The sequence below is a fragment of the Manacus candei genome, unplaced genomic scaffold, assembly GCF_025592945.1.
Source record: "Manacus candei isolate 608988 ecotype Guabito, Panama unplaced genomic scaffold, ASM2559294v1 h1tg000018l, whole genome shotgun sequence".
In the NCBI taxonomy this organism is placed as follows: Eukaryota; Metazoa; Chordata; class Aves; order Passeriformes; family Pipridae; genus Manacus; species Manacus candei.
This window is the reverse complement of record NW_026138066.1, coordinates 15,473,804-15,493,640: the sequence shown is the minus strand read 5'-3', so window position 1 is coordinate 15,493,640 and position 19,837 is coordinate 15,473,804. Positions and strand designations below refer to the sequence as shown.

Here is a 19,837-nt window from a genome sequence, read left to right as displayed (position 1 = left end):
CTGAGGGTAGATGCATGCCAACACTGGTGCACAGAAAGTGGTGGGAGCAGGCAGCCAGGAGGAGGGAGGGAAGTGGGTGGAACAACTTGTGTCCGTGACAGCTGGCTGCTGGATGAGCTTTGGCTTGTCAGATGCTGGCGGGACACATAGACTGCCTCAGCAGTTGGATGAAGGAAACAGTTTCCATCTATCAGTGATAATTTTATGGGCTTGTGTTGAATAATTGGCTTCTGTTTGGATCTTTGGCTGTTCTGCGTTTTGAATATACTATATTATGTATTTATATCTTTAAATTATTTGAATGCTCTGAGTGTGTGTATTTATACAGCTTCTGCTCAGATCTTCTGAAATAAAACATCAGTTACTGTTTCGACCTTCTGTAATTAGGTATTTTATTTTTTCCCCCTTTGGGTCTGTGGGGGCTTTTTGCTTTGAGTTGTTTTAGCATCCTGTTTCTAAAAATGCTTTCCTTTAGTCGTTTTTTCTACAGAAGTAGCTAATTTCATGTCTCAAAGCATATGGATAGTTTCTAAAATAGCTCTGAGTTGAGATGACCTGTACAGATAACTGGGCAGAGAACAAGATGAAGTGTCAGTGACTGACTGGTTAGAGAAGTTCAGAAGCAATGTATACTGAGCAAAATGGTGAAATCTGTAGTTAGATCAAATTTATCTGTACACACCATTATTTTATAATGTCTTATGAATTATGGAAGGGGAGGTCTCTGTTATTGTCTGAGTAATCACTGCACTTGCCTGGTAAGTAAATGCTAATGTATTGTCTTGAATTATTCCAGTGGTTTTTATGAGATAGCTGCATTTTTCATTCACTTGACTCCAGTATTGCAGGTGGTCTCCTTAATATGACTTTAGACTGTGCTGCCCAGCATGGTGTCATCCGATATATGATAAAAAGGAAAAAGACAAATAAATCATCTTAAAACTTGACAAATAAAGTGAAAGAAACACAAGGCTTGGTGCTACAACCCTTGGCCAGACAAGTGATTCTTCTGTGATCAGTAAATCTGCTTATACAAATGGGGTGTTTTGTTTAGTAAATAGGAGCTTGGGACATTTGGAAAAAAATGATTACCATCTGTGCAAAATATGCTGGTGACAATTAAAAACTTAGGGAAAAATTTCAGTGTTACTTAAAACAATAGTTGAAGGAACATTGCTCACTTCACGCAGCTCTACACAGAAAACTCGAATGAAAAAATAATTTTGGGAAAACTCGGTGGAGGTGTATATCTTGTGCTAGGATTCATAATCAAATCAGCTATTAATTCAGTTGGAACTCAAGAAAGCCACATAAAACTTCCTCAGTTCCTTCCTTCATCAAATATGTAGGAAGCTGTAAAGGGCTTGGGGGAAGGAGAGGGGTGGAAGTGACCCTTGGATACAGGGCTCACCAATGTTCCCATTATCACAATGGGGGAAGAAGTTGACATATATATTCAGGACTCTCCTGCAACTTTGTGAAATACAGTCATGTGAGAAGGAGTTTGTGAGCTGAAAGTTGCCACTGTGTGTTATGGAAGGGGGAAAAGGCGATGCTGATAAGGAAGGAGGAATTACCCGAAGAGTTACCTGTTACAGAAATGAAGCAGTAACAGCAGGGTAGCTGTTGTGGGCAACAGGGTCAACTTACCCTGCCTAATCCTGGACTGGTGAAGCTGCTGCTACTTATTGTACCCATTTTCTTTTTTGGTGTTTTTTGTTTTGTGGGTTTGAGCCTTGTGGTTCTAAGCTACATGGTATGTGGTTGTAGGGTCAGGAGCTGGAGTCACTTGTAGGTCTTGTTGTCTTAATAAAAGCAAAGAGAAAAATATTGTACAAAATGGTTGAGAGATATTGACATTATGAGATGCTGGAAAGCAGTGCTGGGAAAGGGACCTGGGGGTCCTGTTCAATGGCAAGTTGAATATGAGTCAGCAGTGCCCTGGCAACCAGGAGGGCCAACTGTGTCCTGGGGGGCATCAGGCAAAGCATCTCCAGCTGGTTGAGGGAGGGGATTGTCCTGCTCTGCACTGGGGCGACCTCACCTGTAATATTGTGTGCAGTTTGGGGCACTGCAATATAGAAAAGATATTAAGCTCTTAGAGAGTGTCCAAAGAAGGGCAATGGAGATGGTGAAGGGCCTTGAGGGGAAGCTGTTATGAGGAGGGGCTGAGGTCACTTGGTCTGTTCAGCCTGGAGGAGACTGAGGGGAGACCTCATTGCAGTTACAACATCTAGTGAGGGGAAGAGGAGGGGCAGGCACTGATCTCTTCTCTGTGGTGACCAGTGACAGGACCTGGGAGAATGGCCTGAAGTTGTGTCAGAGGAGGTTTAGGTTGGATATTAGAAAAAGGTTCTTCATCCCGAGAGTGGTTGGGCACTGGAACAGGCTCCCCAGAGAAGTGGTTACAGCACCAAGCCTGACAGAGTTCAAGAAGAACAATGCTTCCAGGCCCATGGTGTGATTCTTGGGGTGTCCTGTGTGGGACTAAGGGTTGAACTCAATGATCCTTGTGGGTCCCGTCCAACTGTTCAGCTTCTGTGATTCCATGATTATTTTATGAAACACAAGCCATGAAAAGTCTTTACAAGTAAAAGAACATTAATGCATATTTTCTCTTTAGATTTTGGGCTTGATAATATATTCAAAGATGAAAGTGAAAATAAAGGTTTGTGGGAATGCACTGTAATACAGGAACCAAGTATGTGGAAAGAGCAGTGCTTTATTCCTGTAAACAGAACTCCTCATGCTCAGAACTCTCCCTTCATATGTCTGGAGATGTGGTTTGAACATTTCTTTTCTCTGTTCATTTAAGAAACCTCCATTATTCATTAAATAGTTGAGGAACAACCACCATCAGCAAAGCCACTGTCCCTGAGTATAGAACACTCATAAGAAATTAGTGTAAGAAATACTGCGGTTTTATTGGAGGACCTCAGTCATAAGCTACTGCTTTCAAACCACAGTCATTTGGAGTCCTGTAGAGTGCTTTTTGTTTTATTGGAACAGCATCAGCAGTGCACGTTATATTATTGTGCTAATCCAAAATTTAAACAAATGTTGAAAGATAATTCCATTGATTCTTGACTCATTTTAATAAGAATCACAACAGATGCCCAGGTTTGCCTGCATGGAATTGACTATTAGACCAGAGCCAAAAGAACAAAGATCAGAGCCAGACAGGACAACATTCTAAGGCACACTGGGTCTGTTTGCTGCAGCCAGCATTGGCAAGACATCTGTAGTGAATGTGGAATTCATCATTCAGTCCCTTACTTTGCATGACACACAGTAGGCTGAGACTGTGATCGGGGGAGAATTGATAAATCTTGTTCTGTTAATATCCTGTCAAAGCTTGGACTTGAGGGAGTTACCTTCAATAGATATCCTACTTAAATGTAATGGCATCCATGGCTGGTGACATGGCGAACTCTATTTTTTCAGTAGCAACTACTATAAGCTGTATTTCAGCCTAAAAATGAAATTTACCATGGGAAAGATGCATGGTTTCCTCCAGTCAGAACAACTATAAACCTTGACAAAACACAGGAAAGGCAATACTGAATGCTCAAGTCTCATGAATACCTACAAACCAAACAAATGCAGTATTGTCTTATCTTAGACCAAGCAGATATGACAATGTTTCTACTTAGTGTTTGGTTCTGTCCCTGATGCCCTGCATATCCTCCTTGAGTTTATTAGAAATGAAACTGTTTCAAAAATGGTTTCTTCTTTTACAATATCTTTTGTGTGTTGTGCACAGCTGAACTTACTGAAGTTTGTTTCCGTTCTCCTTCTGTGTTACTGCTCTGTGTGTTACTGCAAGTGGTTCACATACTGAGTGTTATGGATACCAAAGTTTGGAAACCTCTACTCTCTGTTACTATGTAATGTAGCATATCTACCAAGAAGTTAAATATTTTCTAGTTTTTGGCAAGTATTGTGTGGTGGTTGGCCTGCCAGTTTTAAGTTCAGTAATGTTTCCTGTTTAACTTCACCATCAGATGTTGTGAGTGCATTCACATAAAAGCACACTTTTTTGCAATCTACAATTTATACCTGTCATATTAACTTGAAGATTTACTTACTTCACACATTAAATGTTATGAAATTGAGGGTAATATTTGTTTGGTAGTTCTGTTAATGTTCATGTGCACTGAGAAATAAGAGCCTTATATGCTTTGCATCTTTTTTATTCCCAGAAAATGGTGTTCTGTTGATCTTAGAATGTTTTTGCCTGTGTCTGGAGAATAGCTCTGCAAGAAAAAAACCCTACATTTTTGCATTTTGTCAGCATATGTATCTGAAGTAATCCTTTAATAGAACCTGATCTGTCCCCTACACTTTGCCAAGATTCCATTTTTCAAAGATAATTCTAAACTGTCTGTTATTTGCCACTTATTTTTCTGGCCAGAACCTTCTTGCAGAAAGAAAACTAATTTCTTTGGTGAGACCGCCCTCCTGACTTCAGCAAAAGCTATTTTTTTCTCTTTTTGCAGTGTTGGGTTATCAGCTATTTGCAGTATCTCAGCAGCGGCTCACCACAGTAAAGGCTGGACTGATGTTTGACCTTTAGAGCTCATCTGCGTGAAACAGAATATCAGTATAAAATTTTTGTACTGTTCTGCAGCTGCAAACCATTCACAACTCTATCACTACTGCAGTGGGAGAGGTGAATATACATCAAGACACAAATCTGTATTTAACTTCAAAGGATAGCATTTAACAGAAATTTGAGGAAGGTAGATTTATTTTTTTTGGTGAGAGAAACTTGGACCTCCAGACTCTCAACTCTCCTCCTCCATACTCCTAATTTTCAGATAGTTTGAGCTTAGTCCAGTTGTTATTGACATGTGTTTGGTTGTACATCAGCAGTATAAGCATCTTAGTAGCATGTTGGGTCCTCTCACAAAAAGGATAAACCAATGAAGGGTAGGTACCTAGTTAATAGAAACTTAGTTTTGAGGGCAGGTTTGAGCACAACTGTGGGCAAAATTTGTGACTCAATGTACTGCATTTCCTACTCAGGCCTCAACACATGTGGAGATATAACTGCATGGGTGAGAGGTCACTTTCTGCCTTCTTGTTTGTGGTCAGGAAGCTGTTGCTCACTCTTGTTCTGTTCCTTGCTACAGCTCCTGTAGTGTTTGGTGAGTAAGTGGATGGGCTGAATTCATCTCTGGAAGGGTCAATGCTACTTAACACTCTCCTGAGCTGATCAGGAGATTGTATGGCTTGGTTACTGTACCTAAACCAGTACTTTGGTAGAGAGTGTATTAGCTGAACCCCCACCTATGCCCAGGGATGGATAGGAAGCATGAAGCTTTGTATTGATGTTACATGAAAAGATGTAGCAGCAGAACATCAAGACCACAGCCATTATGGCAGGTGTTTTGGGACTTAACGTGAGGTATACATAACTGTATAATTTTAAGAGAAGTAATTTTGATACTTGAATTTTCTCTTGTCGCAAGAGACAAATCCTTTTCCTGTAGACTTTGTTTACATCCAGAAATACTGGATTTCTTTCATTCAGAATGTATGATCGCAAGAGGGATCACAATGGCAGTAAAATTAGACAGTGCTGGAACAGTATAGATGTGCTGTGTGCTTATAAGTGGGAATAAAAATAAATATAACAGAAGACTTAATGGTGTTGAGACTGGTTTATGAAACTGCTGATGAAGGATCTATCCAATACTAAAACATTAGTGTAACCTTTGTGAATATAAATAAGCCATTTTCTCATGTTACTGGCATTTCAATCTGGCTGATTGTTTGTCTAAATGTTCATGGCTACAAGTTATTTCTAATTGGAATGCTGTGAAAAAATAGATAATGCATTACCTAGCTTCAAACATTCTTGCAGATGCAAGCGTGTTTGTAAGCATTCTAGCTTCTCATTTCCTCACAAATGATAAGGAAAATAATTAAGTGCTTATCAAGTTTGCAGTGTTTATTTCTCTTTTCTGTTAGTTATTTATTACCTCTCTTTCTCTTATGTTCTTGCCTGCCCCCATTTTAAATTTACTTAAGTTTTTTCCCCCCTTTCTCTCCTCTTCAGCGTATTTAGTCATTCTTGATTACAAGATGGGGGTATTAATCATGTACTAGTCAACACAGTAAATGGGTGGTAGTATTTTGTTGTGCACTGCATTTCTGACCTCAGGTGAAATTTCTCAGTTGTTATAATGCATAGGAATAGAAGAAATATGTAAGTGCTTCTTTAACCAGGTCAGAAATAATCATAATGGGAATTTACTTTAGCCCAGTAAAAGCTGCAGGTTTTTGCCGCACGTCTGCCTCTTTGCAAATCAAATGGGATTTTATGTTCTATTTACAGGGCAATGACTGTATTTTGTAAAGGTAGACTGTGTAACTCCTTACTCAGGTGGAGAGAATCGAGAAGCCCTCCTGCAGTGTATGCTGCTGATTGTGGAGCAAGTATTTGGCATTTTGTAATTGGCTGAATTTTACATGGTTTGGGCTTTTGTTATAACAAAATGTATTATGGCCTTATAATACACTTGCATACAATACACTAGATACAGGAATTTTCACCAGGAGTTTGTATTTCTGCCACAATTTTCTTGTCTATGTCACCTGGAGGGTGATATTGTTCACTGTAAAGAAACCAGGGCTCAGACTTTCACAGATGTTAAATGATGCTTTTTGTCCAGAGAATTTGACTGCTCAGTTTTGCATAGAAGTATGCTCTGGCTAGATTTCCATTATCTTTTTCCATTCGAGCTTTACATGGCTTGAGGATGTGACACTATTAACAGAATCACTAGCTTGAAATATACGTTAAATGTCTGCAGCGTGTCCATCTCCAGAAAATATGGCTTCCAGAGGGGATGGATATGTTTAATGGCTTGTACAACAATAATTAATTTGAAAACTTCCTGTTTCCCCACACCCCATGTGCTGAGTTGTTGGTGTGAAGCCAGAGCAGGTCTCGGGTCATAACACCTCTTGAAGCTTTTGTTTTCTGTAAGCAGTTGCAAAAGATCCCCTTACAGAGAAGCACTCTTTCTGTTGCTTGTGTTACAGTTTTGTACTACAGTGCACAAGCTTTACAAAATGGCTTTTGCCCACTGAATGGAACTAATATTACCAAGTCTAGTGGGGATATGTGATGCTGACAAAACTGATTCTTAAGGCCATCTAATGTTTTTGTATCAAAGGTTTGTTTTCAGCTGTTCTGGTTTTGCTGGACTTTGTGTTAAGGCTGTGTGTGTGCACCTGTAAACCAAGTGGACTTGAGGTCTAAATATCTGCTTGAGGAACTGGAGTTGCATTTAAATTATCTCATCAGGCAGATCTAAGTAAAGGCTGCTGCTGAGAGGAGCTGTCCTGTCCCTCCCCAGCCATATTCCTGGCTGTTCCTGTGTGTGAGCAGCAATGCTGGGGTGACTGTGAGGTTAAACCGACCCAAAATATAGTCCAGATTTCAGCTGCATTGTTTCTGCTCTTCATCTCACTGTGTGGCTGAAGGGCTGCTGCTGGCACAGGGGAAGGAGTAGCCAGAAGCAGAAGCTGGAGCAGAAGGCGACAAGGAGGGGAGGACAAGTGGCTGACCACAGAGTAACCTGTTCTCAGCAGCAGCTCTGCGACAGCCTCGGCTTAAAGTGATTGTGAGCGATAACCTTAAATGGGAGCAAGCAGCTTGATAAAGTTGTGTGTGTAAAATAAGTTCCTATTCTGACCCCAGAAGTTTCTCGTTTCGTTAGGAAATCCTTTTAATAAATAAAGTACCACTTGGATGGACATTTTTAACCTTGGCCTGAGCAGTTGACAGCAGCTGTGCCCCTTACTGAGCTGCACTCTGGGAGCTGGAGATTTTGGAGCACATTAGATGTCAAATATGCAAGCAAATTAGTTTTCAGAAAGGTCCGACTTCACGCTTTCACCCTCATTGCAAAGTTATAAGTGTGATCTGAATGTAGATTTATAAATTACGTGCAATTGCCTACCCAATTTGTGCATCGTACCGATCCCACAGGAGTTACTCTTCTTAAATGAGTTTCTGAATTTAGGATTCCTCAATTAGAGTGTAAACTGCTATAGTATGGTATGGGATTCTGTGGGAAAGGGAAATTCAGCCTGTCAGCTCTTTGATGGAGACCAGGAAAACTTGCTGGTGCAACTCTCTGTATCATCACCTTGGTCTTTCTCAGAGTTTCCAGTACTCCTGCCTCCATAGGGGAGACAGATATGGCACTGAAAATACCTTCTTAGGCATTGAGGAACGATGTGGGACAGAGCTCCCACTGCTGTAGTACAATACGACTTTTTGCGTATGGGGGCGATACCCAAGGAAAGAGGAATTTGTGCCTCAGATTGCAGATGTCTGAAAAGTTTCTGTACATGGTGGACCTTGCTAGATTATCCTCATCATTCTGGAAGTAGCCACCCTTATGTTCCTGGAAGATCCCTTGCTAACCAAATGAAATGGAAGAGGGAAAAATGCCATGTTGCAGCTGTGGATGTTGTGCATGCATTGTCATCCAAGTACTGGTGCTTTTTTAGTATGGATTGTTGACCTCACCATGGACCTCTGCAAGCCTCCATGTTTGTAGAGGCAGCCTCTGGGTGCACCTCAGTGTTTAATAGGAAAAATAAGCTTCTAAGAAGTAAAGAATAAATACTCGAAAATATTGTTGGAATCCACAGAAGGCTGAAGAATCACTGAGCAGCACAGAGCAATAGCTATGGTGTCTCTTTCCATTGCTATACAAAGAACAGGCTTGGCTAGGAATGGCTTGATATGGTGGATTTTGCCATGGGAGAGGGAGTTGGATTAGATCGGAGTGTCCAAACTGTGCAGACCAGTTGGTCAGAAGGCATCAGAGGATCAACTCATGGAACGGTTAAATGAGTTTTGGATTTGTCTTTTATAGAAATGTGCAAAGAAAACCCCAGTAAAGCCAAGAAAAGGTAAAATGGTGGCAAATAATAGCAATAAATTGAGGTGCCCAACATTTACCCTAATAATGTTTTTAAATGAAAATAATTATGACAACAGTGGGCTTTCTTCCTTTCCCTTGTTCCTCCCACAAAAAAAGTTGTGGATTTTTTTTGATTCAGAGTTGAATGAATGTTGACCTAAGTGACATCTCAAGGTCCTTCATATTATTATTTGAAGTTTTTGGTTGTGTTTAGGGAACCAATTGCTTTCACACTCCAAAGCAACCGACTTCAGTAATCACATTCTAATAAGTGCTTTTATGGCAGTTTCTATTATTTGAATATGCCTTCCTTTATGTTTTCTTCCAGATTTCTTACCAATAGCAGATTTCTTCAGATCCTATTAATTGGAATAAATTCCATCCTGCTAGGAAAGAGTTGGCTGGATTTGTGCTTTGCTCTATTTTTTTTCCGTAATACTTAAAACAGGAGCCTTTTCCTACCAACAAAAATTGCATAATTTTGGATCCTACCATCATTAATAAAATAAAATTTTGAATGTATAGCATTTTGTGCAGACTTGGAATGCAGAAGTAGAATAGCCAAACAAAAATGCTGGGTTTTCTACAGTTCTGTTGAACAAGCTCATTGACAATTCAGATAAGAAAAAATCTCTCTGTTGGAGATTGTAATCTTCCTCTAGAAGAACTTAGGCTAGTCATGGTGGAAGTATTTTTTAATATCCAAATATTGTTTAAAACCTCTTCAAGGTTTAAACCACATAATAAATTTCAGTGAAAGGTAAAATGTGTTTTTAGGATGAGACACCCTTAAAAGGAAGATGAATATTTTAATTTTCTCTGTAGAGAAGTGTTAGCACTCTAATAAATGTGTTTGTATTCGTTATATCCTATATTTAATCCTGTTTCTTACTCTCAGGTTTTTTGTGTGTATTTTTCAGGCAGCAGCATCTGTCCAAAGTCCTTAATACTGTCTAGAACTTGTACAGCGAGTGCCACAACCAGACTAGTTGAGCAGAATGTACGCAATGAAGCGGCTCAGGGAATAAATGGAAGCGTGCCAGTCAAACAATCCCCACGTTCAGCTTCAAATCCAAAGCCACAAGGTAAGTAGTCTCAAATATTTTTGTTATGAAAGTTGTTCTTCATCTCAGACTTCTGAGAGAAACAGAGCACCTTGAAAGAACTGTATTTGTCAGAAGGAAAACCGTAGGGTAAAAGCTTGTTATTGAAATACAAATGTTCTGTAAATGCCTTATGATTCTGTAATTTCTGACTTATTTTTCAAAAGTATTGCTGCATTGGAGCTGGGAGGTTTTGGCACTATTTTTGAATTGGAGCATTTGACAGGCCGGCTTTGGGGCAGGATTGGTGAGGAGGATATTCAGGACCTCTGGAGTTCTAGCTCTGCAGGAGTTTGTGGAAAGATGGGAACTCCATGTTCGTGCAGTAAATGCTGACCAATAATGTATGCAGAGTAGAAGTAAATGTCCCTTCTTAACCTGTTTCTGTCCATAAGTATGTATCTTTTAAAAGCTACATAGGTCAACCTATGTATATATAAATACTTTATATGTGCATATTTTATATATATATATATATATATGTATAAATATCTATATATACTTTGTATATATAGATATAAAGACAATATATATATTGATTCAAACCACCACAAACCATCCTTTTTTGTGGTCTTCTTGGTAATATCAATGATTCTGCTGAAGTTGATAGTAACAGAGTCACTGCATTCCAGAAATCTTGAATTCAAAGCAGCTCTGGACTGATGTCTTTTAGAAGTGACATGCAATAGGAACTTTGTTCATCCTAAAAGTTAAAAGAAAAAGAGTGAGTTTAGAAGACTAATATCATGATGCTGTTCAGGGAATTGGATTCTGAGACACAGTGCTGATACAACAGAAACAAGAATTACTTATAGAAAACTAGATATGGTAGTTTGACCCTGGCTGGATGCCAGGTACCCACCAAGGCCACTCTATCACTCTCCCCTGTACCCCTGGACAGGGCAGAGAAAATACAACAAAAGACTCATGAGTCGAGATAAGGGCAGGGAGAGATCACAAACTGATTACCACAATGGGCAAAACAGACTTGACTTGGGGATATTAATTGAATTTATTACCAATCAAAATCAGAGCAGGATAACGATAAGTAAACCAAGACTTAAAAACACCTTCCCCCCACCCTTCCCTCATTCTCAGGCTCTGCCTCCTTCCCCCAGCAGAACAGGGAGATGGGAATGGAGGTTATGGTCAGTTCATCACATGTTGCTTCTGCTGCTGCTTAGGTAGAGGAGTCCTTCCCCTGCTCCAGTGTGGGGGTCCCTCCCACAGGAGACAGTTCTCCTTGAACTTCTCCCTTGTGAGTCCTTCCCATGGGCTACAGTTCTTCACGAACTGCTCCAACGTTCCATGGGGTGTAGTCCTTCAAGAATAGGCTGCTCCAGCATGGGTGCCCCACAGGGCCACAAGTCCTGCCAGCAAAGCTGTTCTAGCAAGGGCTTTTTCCCCACGAGGCCCCAGGTCCTGCTTCAACACAGGCTTCCCATGGGGTCACAGCCTTCTTTTGGGCATCCACCTGCCCCAGTGTGGGTCTCCTCCATGAGCTGCAGGTGGATTTCTGCACCCCTACTGACCTCCATGGGCTGCAGGGGGACGGCTGCTTCACCATGATCTGCACCACGAGCTGAGCAGGAATCTCAGTTCCGGCGCCTGGAGCGACTCCTCCCCCTCCTTCTTCATTAGCCTTGGTGTCTGCAGGGTTGTTCCTCTCACATATTTTCACTCATTTCTTCTCTGAGAGCCATTACATCTGTGCAATAACTCTTCTTTCCTTCTTCAGTATGTTATCACAGACGTGCCACCACCTTCTTGGATTGACTTGGCCTTGGCCAGTGGGTCTGTCCTAGAGTATTGGCTGGTATTGGCTCTGTTGGACGTGGGGGAAGCTTCTGACAGCTTCTCACAGAAGCCACCCCTGTGGCCTCCACAGCTACTGAAACCTGGCCGTGCAAACCAAATACACTGGAGCTCATCTAAATCACACATAGAAACTAGAATCACACACGGTCATTTTGTAGTGGATACAACAATCTGTGTATCACTTAATGGGAAAATGCATCTTGAAGGATTTTGCATCAGTCCTGAGTTCATCTTAGAGTTAAGGAGGGAAGCAATTTTTTGAGGTGTCAAGAAAGTTTTGTTTACTTCAGGAGAATGAGAGAAAAATAAAGCTGTTATTTTTTTGGTGTAGTTCATTTTTATAGAACTTTTGCCAGTATTGTTCAGTAAACTAAGATGTTTTTGCCAGTTATGTGTAAACATTACTTATCTGAGTAGCCTTTCTGCACCATTTCCTATGTCTCTGAAACAAATTCTCTGCAGCAAAGTTAACAAGAGAACATGTGTTCTTCCTAAGAAAAATATTTTAGAAATCTGCTAATGGATAAATAGAAATGGGCAATCAATAAAAAGATTTTAAACCTTTCAAAAACAAAGCCACTACACTTATTACAAATTCTAGCCATTAGATAAATTAGGAGTTTTATATTATCGGACCCCATTCATTCAAGCAGTTTTGCAGCTGTTGTTGCTCTTCCATAGCCATGACTTGTGTGTTTGTCAATACTGTTTACTCCAAGTTGTGCCACAGCCAGGAATAGTGCTGTAGTCTAAGAAATGCAGCTGCGTAGATTATATTTAATAATACTGTTTTAAACAGTATTTTGTGTCTGCTTTGTTCATGGGCCTATGTCTTGCTCCATTTATTCCTATTAAATATGTGCATCAGATTGAAGTTTTATAGTATATCTTTTTTTTGCTTTTAATTGAATTCAAGCAAACCAGAATATAATTAATGAGAGAAGTATTTGGAAGTCCAAATGATGTAAGCAGACTAGATTGCTCTAGTTTATTGGTTTAAAAGTGGTCATTATATTTTTTTTAAAGAGCTTTTCATGCACAGGTACAGAAATATTTTTGGTTTACAGCAGTAGGAAATGTTCTTCCAAATTGTTGTTCTAGTCATGCAAATACGAAATGTCCTTTCATAGTGAGAGGAAACAAGATGACAGACCTGAATTGTAATGCCAGTATATTTGATTGTGGATGAACTAACTGCAAAATGACCTTCATTTAACCTACTGGAATGCATATAATTAAAATGAGAGAGATAAAAAATTACTTTGAGGTTTTGTTGCAAGTAGGGTACAGCTACCTTCAGTAAACTTAGTTTTAGAGGAAATAGAGCTTTAATGTAGAGAAAAAAGGTCCAAAATCTTGCACTTGAAGTGAACCCTGTTTTGTCTGTACTTGGTCTCTGAGAAGTAGTTTAAATATTTGGAAACAGTTCACTTAGGGTAGCTAGGTCAAGTGAATAAATTTCTGCACAGAATCCAATATAAAATTCTTTCTTTTCATTTTCATTTATTACCCTGGCACTTCAATGAGAAAAAAAAAATCTGTCTGATACACTGGCAGTAAAGAACAATTTTGTTCTCCAGTAATTCCTTCCATCAATTTTTGTTCCTTCCATCAACAGTTTAGCAATTCATATGTCAGATTTCTGTCCTGAGTACAGTTTGGTTCGTGAAAATCCTTGCAAATTTGGAACAAAGCCTGAAACTGGCTGAAGGCCGATGAGGGAGTTAAGCAAAGAAATCAGGACTGTGGAGCAAAGCAGTCACAGTCTGTACTGGCTGTGGAACCCGATGCTTTGCCTTTGCACCAGTGCACTGCATTCTCTGACAGAGCAGACTAATCCAGACTGGAGATAATCAGTGGAAATAGCAAAATATGCTACCAGGTTCCAAGACGAAGATGATGCGTGAGAGAGGAAGCAAATTGTTAAATAATTTGAAACGTGCCCGTACCTACAAATAGTCAGGCAGTCATCTGAAGCTAGCAGTAGCAGAATGCACGTAGAATGGCATGTAAAAATTGACCTTTTTCTTTTTTAAAAAGAAAAAAGTTTCTTCTATTCCTTGCTTTTTGAACCTCTTGCTTGAGTTTTTTTGTGATGCCCAGTTACTAAATACTGGGCACCGAAGCTGTTGTCTGTACCGGGCAGCTTTATTGTAGGATGCAAAATATATTGAAATGTCAACACTTCTTCAAAGCAGTGAACTGTCTTGTCAGTTCAAGACTGTGCATCAGTTGCTCATTTAAATTTTTCTAATGAGAGCTTAGCAGTTCTTATGAATCTCCTGCTGAGGCTGAAGAGGCATTTTTGTTTGGGTTGGAGATGAATTTCCACTCCAAAAGACAAGCTGGTTTGTGCTACTGTGAAATGATAAGGACACAACACATTCAGCACATAGACTTCAGCAGTCAGTTTTAGCTGACTGTCTGCTGTGTAGCATCAGTCCTGTCTTCCTTTCTCAGTTAATTATAATATATTCTGTGGTTTTGAAAATGTTCAGTGGCTTGGGCCTAAAAAAGCTGAGAAAACTCTTAAAAGTCTGAAAGGCAGACTGTGCTTCTCTAGCAAACTTGTACAGTTAATGGTGAATTGAACTAAAGCTGAGAGCTGTTGATAGGTAGGCTTCACTCTCAGTGGTGCTTTAAGAAACCTGTTACAAAGTCTCTTTTATCAGCAAAACTGCCAAATCCCAAATATTATCTCTGGGAAGAAGACAAATGAGAGAACAAAGTACATCTGATTAATATTGGTCATCTTTCTTAATACAGTATTGGAAGATATTTTTCTCTCTTTCTACTGAGTCTAGGTTACTAGTTATTTCATACTGCTCTTAAGAGTGTAAATCTTTGGCATCTATCCAGCTGTGCTTGTTTGATCTTCTTGAAGGTGATGAAGCATGCAAGGAGGTGATGATGGATGACTCAACCAGGAGAGCTATAGTTGTTTGCCCCAGGAACTTTTAAGTGTATTTTCATGGAGTCAAGGCACGGTAGCATTTTTAACCATTGTGTGTTAAACACATGGGTGGAGATTGAACACGTGATGCTTTCCAAGGAAAGAGATAAATGACCTTGTCTAATATGCTTTGGAGTCTGCAAAGGTGGTTGTGCCTTTTGAGCCATTTGTAGCATTAACTCCCATTTCCTTATGCATTTGTGCGAAGTTGAATGCACAGCTAGGCACTGCAGCGTAAATGTTGATTATGGCTAGTGGTATACAGTGCCAGCTACCTGAGTACATGGAGGGGTTTTCTTTGAGCAGAACGGGCAGTTCCTGTCTCCTAATGAGCTCAAAATTCTACAGTATGGAGACTAGAGTATTTATAGACTCAAACAGAGCTCTGTATTATGCAGGTTACTACAATGGGCCAGTCTTTTCTTTTTTTTTTTCTTTCTCTTAAGATCCTTGCTGTATGCACGTTGAAAAATAATCTGATTAAAACAAAACACTGCAGAAGTACATTGAGGGGAGAGTTAATGGAATTTATTTTCCATAATCCCTGTTAACAAGGCTGACCTTACAGGAAGGTTTGAGGGTTGAGGTTTTTTTACGCTACCAATTCTTTTCTTTCCATTGATCTTGTGACTATTCTTTCTCCATTGCTCTATTTCTAAACCATACAGTAGCTACAGCAGCAGCTGATTAGGGGAAATGCTCTCTCTCTTAGATGCTAGTAGGAAGTAAAGCGTGAAATATTTTGCATAAATGAGTTGGTATGGCTATTAGGTTTGTTGTTCTCCTCTGAAGATATTACGGGGATTTTCAGTATGCGGGGTTTGCCCACTTTGCCCAGAGGTTCCTCATGCTTGCCCTACGTAAATGCTGCTAAGCTGTAGTTTTTCAGTAATAGCTGCAAAAGTGTGTGACACCTCCACAGAATGTCCTAGAATTTGATTTTTGTCCCCGTGGACCCAGTATAAAAATAACTTCCAACTAATTCCTTCTGCTTTATCAGTAGACATTAATTCCCTATAGTTCAGTAGTTTTAATATATCCTTTTGAGGATATTAACATTTTATGAGATGTACAAAAGAATTGAAGAGATGCACGGGTCCATTACATAAGAGATTTCACAAGAATGGGGGTTATACAAAGTCCACTGCGAGAGTAAGAGTTTGTTCCTACAAACTCATGTGGTGCTGGTCAGCAAATCCACTCGGTGACCCCTTTCCTGTCCATCTCCCCCCTGAGGGAATGGCAGCGCTTACGCTCAATTATGTGTCCTGCTTTTTCCCAGCCTGCTCGTGTCACCTTTTTCCGCTGTCCCCTTGCCTTTGTCAGCCCAGCAAGCTATTCAGTGCTTGGACAATTATCTGATGCTCATTGGCCTAATTCTGCCAGACCTTTTCCGAACTCCCTGAGAAGAGGGAACGTAGGGAAAGCTACTCCACTGCACTGCAGCTGAGCGATTGCATGCGGCTTCTCAGGAGGGACTTCGGTTACTACAGATACTGAAGCAGTTACACAATTTAATAGTCTGCTTGTTTCAGGGTTGCATTATAACTATTTCAAAAGTGATTGAGTCATCTTTCTGTACTGCATCCCCCACGAACTCGCTTTTCTTGCTTGTGTTAATAAATATAAAGCTTCCAAGAACCAAGTATGCACATATGCACAGCAAAAGCATCTGATCTGCAGTAATTGTCTTCCTTCTCCCTCTGATTATTTCATTTATCTGCATTTGTAATTGATATGATTGAAGTCTAAAGCTTTTTGTGGTAAATTTGTTTCTTTATAGATTCTCTCATGGTACTTTTCAGACTGCAGCAATCACTACAATCCCACTTAAGTGCAATTACATTCTTGGAAACACAAATATTACTTCCTATAAATTTAACGTAAGGTAGAGATGGAAAATTGCCCTTAAACTGCAAGAAACACTTGAATATCATAGTCTATGATTAGTATATTTGCAAGAATTTTTTCAACACTCCTTTCAGTTGTCAGTTGATGGGAGGTAAACTCATTCCTGTGGTGCATGGATTTTCCAGGGTAAGTTAGTAAGCTATCCTAAAGCCAGCGATGTGAAGAACATGTTTTTTTCATATCCATCTATTGTGTACCCTGTACTGATGCCTTTTTTTTTTTTTTTTCTACCATGAGAATGGCACATGACTCCTAATGCTGACTCCTGTGCTCTTTCCCTTCATGGTTGCCCCCTGGCAGGTCTTTGTAGTTGCTGGAGGGCCAGTGCCTGTGGCACGCTGGAATGGGTTGTCTGTGGAGCAGTGGCCAAGCCCCTGGGGCCACTGGTTCTACTGGCAGGGCATTACCTACTCTTGCCAATTTATGCCTGCCTTTTAATAAATCTTTTTTCAATTTCATATCAAATGGTTTCACTTCCATCACAGTATGTTTTGGGAATATGTGTGGGATTGAACAGAGTTGTGTTTTTGGGAATTAAGGACCTTTCCTTTAAGTCTCTCTTCTTGATGGAGCTGGACGTGCATTACTCCAATAGTGGAACACATTTGGGCCCAGTCTGTGATGTGCTTTTGCTGTCCACAAATGCTGCATAATTGCTTAAAGGGATAAAAGTTAATTTAAAGATCTTTGGTACGTGTGACTTTAGTTGCTTTATGTGTCACCTTGTCTTTTGTGCTCTAGTCACTGCTTTATTAAACAGTGACTGATCATTAACAATCTAATTAGAAGGACTTATGGAAAGGATGGGGAAAAAGCAAGAAAAATAAAAAGTATTTTCAGGGGGGAAGGTTTTCAGCAGTATAATTAGACAAAGGTTCAGTGAGTAAAGGAAGTTTAAAGCTGAAGGCAAATACCTTTTCCATTGACAATTGTTATTGAGGTCACAAGGGATAAGGTAAAGAATGAGAGCACCGGAATTTTGGGGCAGCAATTTAAATCTCTGTCTTGAGCTTCACAGTACAGCTGAGTCCTTTGGGCTCAATTCTTTTTTATTATAAAGCCTGCATTTATGGAGGCCACTTATGTATTTACTACAATACACTATAAAAACAAACAAACTAGAAAACTTCCTAGTTTTCTAACTTGTCAAAGTAGCATATGGTTCACATTTTAGTCAGGAAATGTAATAAGATCCCCAATACCAAACAGTGTATAAAGGACTATATGAAGTCCCTGTGTTCATAAAGCAGCTTTAATGTTAATTAAAGCCATGGGCATCCCTTTTTCATTACTGCAGTAGGTTCTTATGCAAAAGTCTCATATGTGAGAGTAATCTGATCTCGTAGAAGGTGTCCCTGCCCATGGCAGGGAGTTTGGAACTAGATGATCTTTAAGGTCCCTTCCAACCCAAACCATTCTATGATTCTGTATTCTGGCAGCTCAAAGAAACATGAGTGATTGTTGTTGTTGTTGTTTGCAGTGCCTCCAAAGCCAGTTCATCTGCAGAAGGCAACGTACCAAACCCCCAGGCATAAAGCTTTAGCAAATCACAAACCAAGGATGGAGGAAGAGGCGCCCGCTGCTGTTTCCAGTGTTGCAAGGGAGAAGTCCAGTAAAGTGTCAGATCTCATCCATCGTTTTGAGGGAGGCAGGTATGTAAGAGAATTCCAATTAGCTCGTAACTCTGTTTGTTGTATGTGGATTGTTGGAACTCAAATGTGTGAGGAAGAACGTTGATACCACAGTAGTGCTCACACCCATGCCTGCCAGAGGACTTGGTGGCAAAACTGCACGTTTTGAAATGGTGAGAGCCAATTGTGTATTTGGCCTGTACAAGGTGTGCTCATTCATGAGGTGCTAGCCTTAATTTTTCTTAAAAAAAAAAAAAAAAAAGGAAACAAACAAACTTTTAGCATTTTTAAAGCATGCCCAAAAATGGTAGGGATTTGAAATAAGTGCTGGGTTTAGAATGAAACATTGCAGCTAATATTAAATTCTTCTGGTTTTGCAGGAAAAAAAATCTTTTATAAGCAAATAGAAAAACCTGAAATCATGATTTTCATTTTACACTGTTTTACCCTCTTAGATCATTCATGTGAAGAGGGTGATGTCTATGAGTTATTTGTATTGATATGACATACATTCTCTGAATGGTTTCCTTTGTAATACTTGGTGATTTTGGAATAGCTCAGTGTTCTGGAGTTTTGATACTACATTTTACAGAAAACATTTGGAACTGTGGGAAACATAAACCACAGTGAATAATGCTTTCACAAAATAGTGTTACTTGTGTGTCTTTAATTAGATGCACATGATGCATCTTTAGTAAGATGTATTATAAGCTCTGAAACAGAAGGTTTGAAAGGAGTCTGCTCTGTATAAAGAGACCGACTTTCCAGAAAGCCCATGACAGAGGAACAGCTCCAGGAACAGTCCAGTGCCAGTTGAGTCCTCCAAGTTTTGGATGCGGTTTTCTCATTTTTCCTTGGGTTACTGGTGTTCTGAAGGAATGCCCCCTGTGAGAATGAATGCATGATGTACAATAGAACATAAGCTTCTGAGGAGCCAGACTATAAAGACTTCCATTGAAAGAATTTCCCCTCAAGATGGGTGAAATTTAATCCTTTATATGGAAGCAGCTGAGCATTGTAAAAGTATCTTCATCCATTGGAATAGAAATCATTTCAGAGCTTCATCTGCAAGAAACTTCTGTCATTAGGCAGAGACTTAATTGCACTTGGTCATGGCAGGAGCTTATAGATGGGGAAAAGAGACTACTACAGCACTGGAAGTCCTGTGAATTCTTATAGCACAAGTCTCTGTTACCAACTTTGTTTCCTAGTCTTCCTCCACAGTTTTTTAAATAGTGCAATATTCTTAGAAAAACAATTTTACCCTTTCTGAAAGGAAACTCCTCAGGTACATTGTGTCCTACACCACTGAGCCCTACATTCCTTCCTGCTAGATGTGCCTGCTGTATTGTAAAGTAACTTTTACAATATTATGCAATAAAAGGAAACTATAAAGAAAGCAAGGAAAACTTTCTTGTCCGTAGACCTTTAAAAGTAGGGACATTTTGTGAACTATGGGAAGTTCAGTTG

At 39.8% G+C, this 19,837-nt stretch overlaps 1 protein-coding gene across 5 annotated transcripts in view; it reads left to right on the top strand.

The window, feature by feature from the left end:
• Positions 1–19,837, top strand: part of FGD4 (FYVE, RhoGEF and PH domain containing 4) — a 111,698-nt gene that overhangs the window by 59,295 nt on the left and 32,566 nt on the right. For all 5 annotated transcript variants that reach the window (XM_051784538.1, XM_051784541.1, XM_051784543.1 and 2 more), the window contains exons 2-3: positions 9,872–10,036; positions 18,217–18,388. In XM_051784538.1, the coding sequence (XP_051640498.1) occupies positions 9,872–10,036; positions 18,217–18,388 (337 nt within the window). The remainder of the gene's footprint in view (positions 1–9,871; positions 10,037–18,216; positions 18,389–19,837) is intronic.